General features: G+C 33.8%; 1 protein-coding gene across 1 annotated transcript; it reads right to left on the bottom strand.

Moving 5' to 3' along the window:
* Positions 1-793: 793 nt before the first annotated feature.
* On the bottom strand, positions 794-1908 carry MAKR4 (membrane-associated kinase regulator). The gene has a single exon (XM_078977908.1). The coding sequence runs from the start codon at positions 1758-1760 to the stop codon at positions 831-833; it is 930 nt and encodes a 309-aa protein (XP_078834034.1). The 5' UTR covers positions 1761-1908; the 3' UTR covers positions 794-830.
* Between the last annotated feature and the right edge of the window lie 731 nt (positions 1909-2639).

A 2639-nucleotide genomic window follows, 5' to 3' on the forward strand; every position in this document is an offset into this window, starting at 1 on the left:
AAAGGGAAGAAAAGAAAATGAAAGGAAGCCTAAAAGAATTAATTAGTTGTATAACCTATGTTCCTTCTGTGGTTGTAAAATACAACACATTTTAAGGGAATAATAGTAAATTTTGCCTAATTCATTATTTCATTTCCATTTCCCTCTCAATCATATCACATTTGACCGGGTAAGGAAGAGTAACTGAACATGTTCTTTTCTGAATAATTCATTCTTTCATTTTTTTTCTCCCTAAAAAAGCTTAACATGTTTTTTTTGGGATAATTTGTTCCTTCATTTTTGTCCCTTAAAAACATAAATTTAATAAACTTAAATGCATTATGGATACAATTAATGGGCTCCATTACTTGAATGTTGATGCATCACAAACAAAGTCGTTAAAAGTTAAAAGCACTTGACCACGCTTTTTCCTAGACCAGGACCCCGGTGGTCATAGATGGGACCAAATATTTTCAATGGACAAGTCCTCAACCCGTGAATATAACAACACAACTTGAACTCTCGGTTATTTAATCATTAATTAATATCTAGACATGAATATTTTAACACTGTAAATCAAAACTCTTAAATATAACGGTGGTTAAGAATGTTAGCTGTTGGACAAAAGTTTCTTAACCGATGGATCGATATAGCAAGTGGTGGGAATAAAAGATACAAAGACCGATATTGATAATATACGTTTGGTTATAGATTTGATTAGATACGATGGGATGGGTGTTACGTTGTAATATCAGTCACTCAAACAAGTCAATAACTTGTTATACAGTACAAGACACCCTTCAAGTTTGAATCCTTGCACAAACGACACCAAATTTTGCAAATTTATTGTATCAACCCCTACAAAGTACTTGTCTTTCTTTATCATCACACACTATTCTTGAAGCTGCTAAAGAGCAAAAACCCATGTCACTTACGGTTTTCCTAGACTGTAATTGCTGTTGTGATGACCTTTTGCAATGTGCAATCGCACTTTGTATCTGGTTTTCAATATCAGAACCTGTGTTGATGCTTCTTTGTTGGTGAACCCGAAACTCATGATTAGAGCTGTTAGAATCACTCGAACTTGAAAACGATGAAGTGTTTGTCGTGGAAAATCTCTTGATCGCATAAGAGAATGATCTTCGATGACGATGTCCATCACCCTTTTCTTTCTTCTTCCCGCTGGTTCTTGGAACTTTGTTTCTGGATTCTTCCGCACTCGGTTTACCGAAGAAAGACCTTAGATAATCTCTCGACGCCTTTAGTTTCAACCCAATAGAAGATTGTTTTGTCAACGTAAGCTTTCTGGTCCAAGATTTTTTAGGGTTTTCAGCTGTACTATGATCATCAAGAAAGTAGTCTTCTGGATTGAGTTCCCTACTGACCTGACAAGATTCCGTAGGTGAAACATTGCATGATCGGAATGGGGTGTTTGCGATAGGTGTAGCGTAGGGGCTAGTGTCCAATGGGGTGCTGAAGAACTCGTCGAACGTGTCCATGCTTTTATCGTGTAGGAGCTTTTCCACCATTTGCAAGCGTGGTGGGAGATGAAGAGGGAGGAGTTTTCCTTTGTAGAAAAGTTCATCAGCTGGAGAAGTCGTGGTTAATTCTCTATCTGATGAGCTTGAAAACATCTGGAACTCGAACTCGCTTGGATTCGTGTGACAAAAAAGATTAAGAGTTTTGTATGAACTTACTTCCATGTCTATGTATTCCTCTTGTTCTTCTTCCTTTTCGACATCATCGTAGCAAATTGACCCTAAAATCGAATCGACAGCCATCGTTAGGAAATTAGGCTAGAGGATGTGGTGTTCAAGAGGGTGCTTTAGTGTTTAGAGAGGGTATTATAGATGACGAATGGTGACGAAGCTATTATATAGGACTGGTCACCTTCATATATAGACACGTCAAAACTGCATCTTTGATATGAATATTTAAATACATTGATTATTATATGTACTTCATTTTTCTTTGATCGGTACTATTTGAAATTACACTTATAAACAATGCTTAATCATTATACACTAAGTATCCAATATACATATTTCATAATATTATTACTAAGATGTACAAATATCACTAGGAAAAGCATATAAATATAAGTTCAAATAATAATTAAATGATGGCTGATGAAAAAATGTATATAATAATATAAAAAAGCATGCGTTGGTAAACACAAAATTGGAAACCATCCCATTGCTCAAAACCTGGTTTTGTGGTACGAGTGAAGTGAGGATGTGAAATAATGAGGTGGTGAGTGGCAATTGATCATATTATTATATTATTATTATTATATGAATATTAATATGAATAAAGAAAAGACGAGGAGGCCAACAATCTCTTAATGCTTTTGCTAACTTTTTACTGGATTCCTGCTTTGTTTTTCAACCGTCTATTTTGTCAATGGGTTTGTCTTGCATTCAACTTTGATTGGAATTAAATAAAAAAAATTTCGCTATTAACAAAAACGAGTTTTTTTATTTTTTATTTTTTATTTTTTATAATTTTTTTTAAAATTTTTTGTTTTTATTTATTTATTTATTTATTTTTAATTTTGTGTAAAAATAAGGCTTTTTGCAAAAGTTTTTGTAAGGCTATTTCAAAAAGTGATATTAACTCCGCGCGATATCAACTCCATTACAAGTTTCTTATCAAACCAC

This window comes from Lactuca saligna, chromosome 2, assembly GCF_052625555.1.
Source record: "Lactuca saligna cultivar CGN05327 chromosome 2, ASM5262555v1, whole genome shotgun sequence".
In the NCBI taxonomy this organism is placed as follows: domain Eukaryota; kingdom Viridiplantae; phylum Streptophyta; class Magnoliopsida; order Asterales; family Asteraceae; genus Lactuca; species Lactuca saligna.

What these genes read in the sequence shown, in the direction of transcription:
- MAKR4 (XM_078977908.1), bottom strand. Translation starts at nt 1,760, where the DNA reads ATGGCTGTCGATTCGATTTTAGGGTCAATTTGCTACGATGATGTCGAA.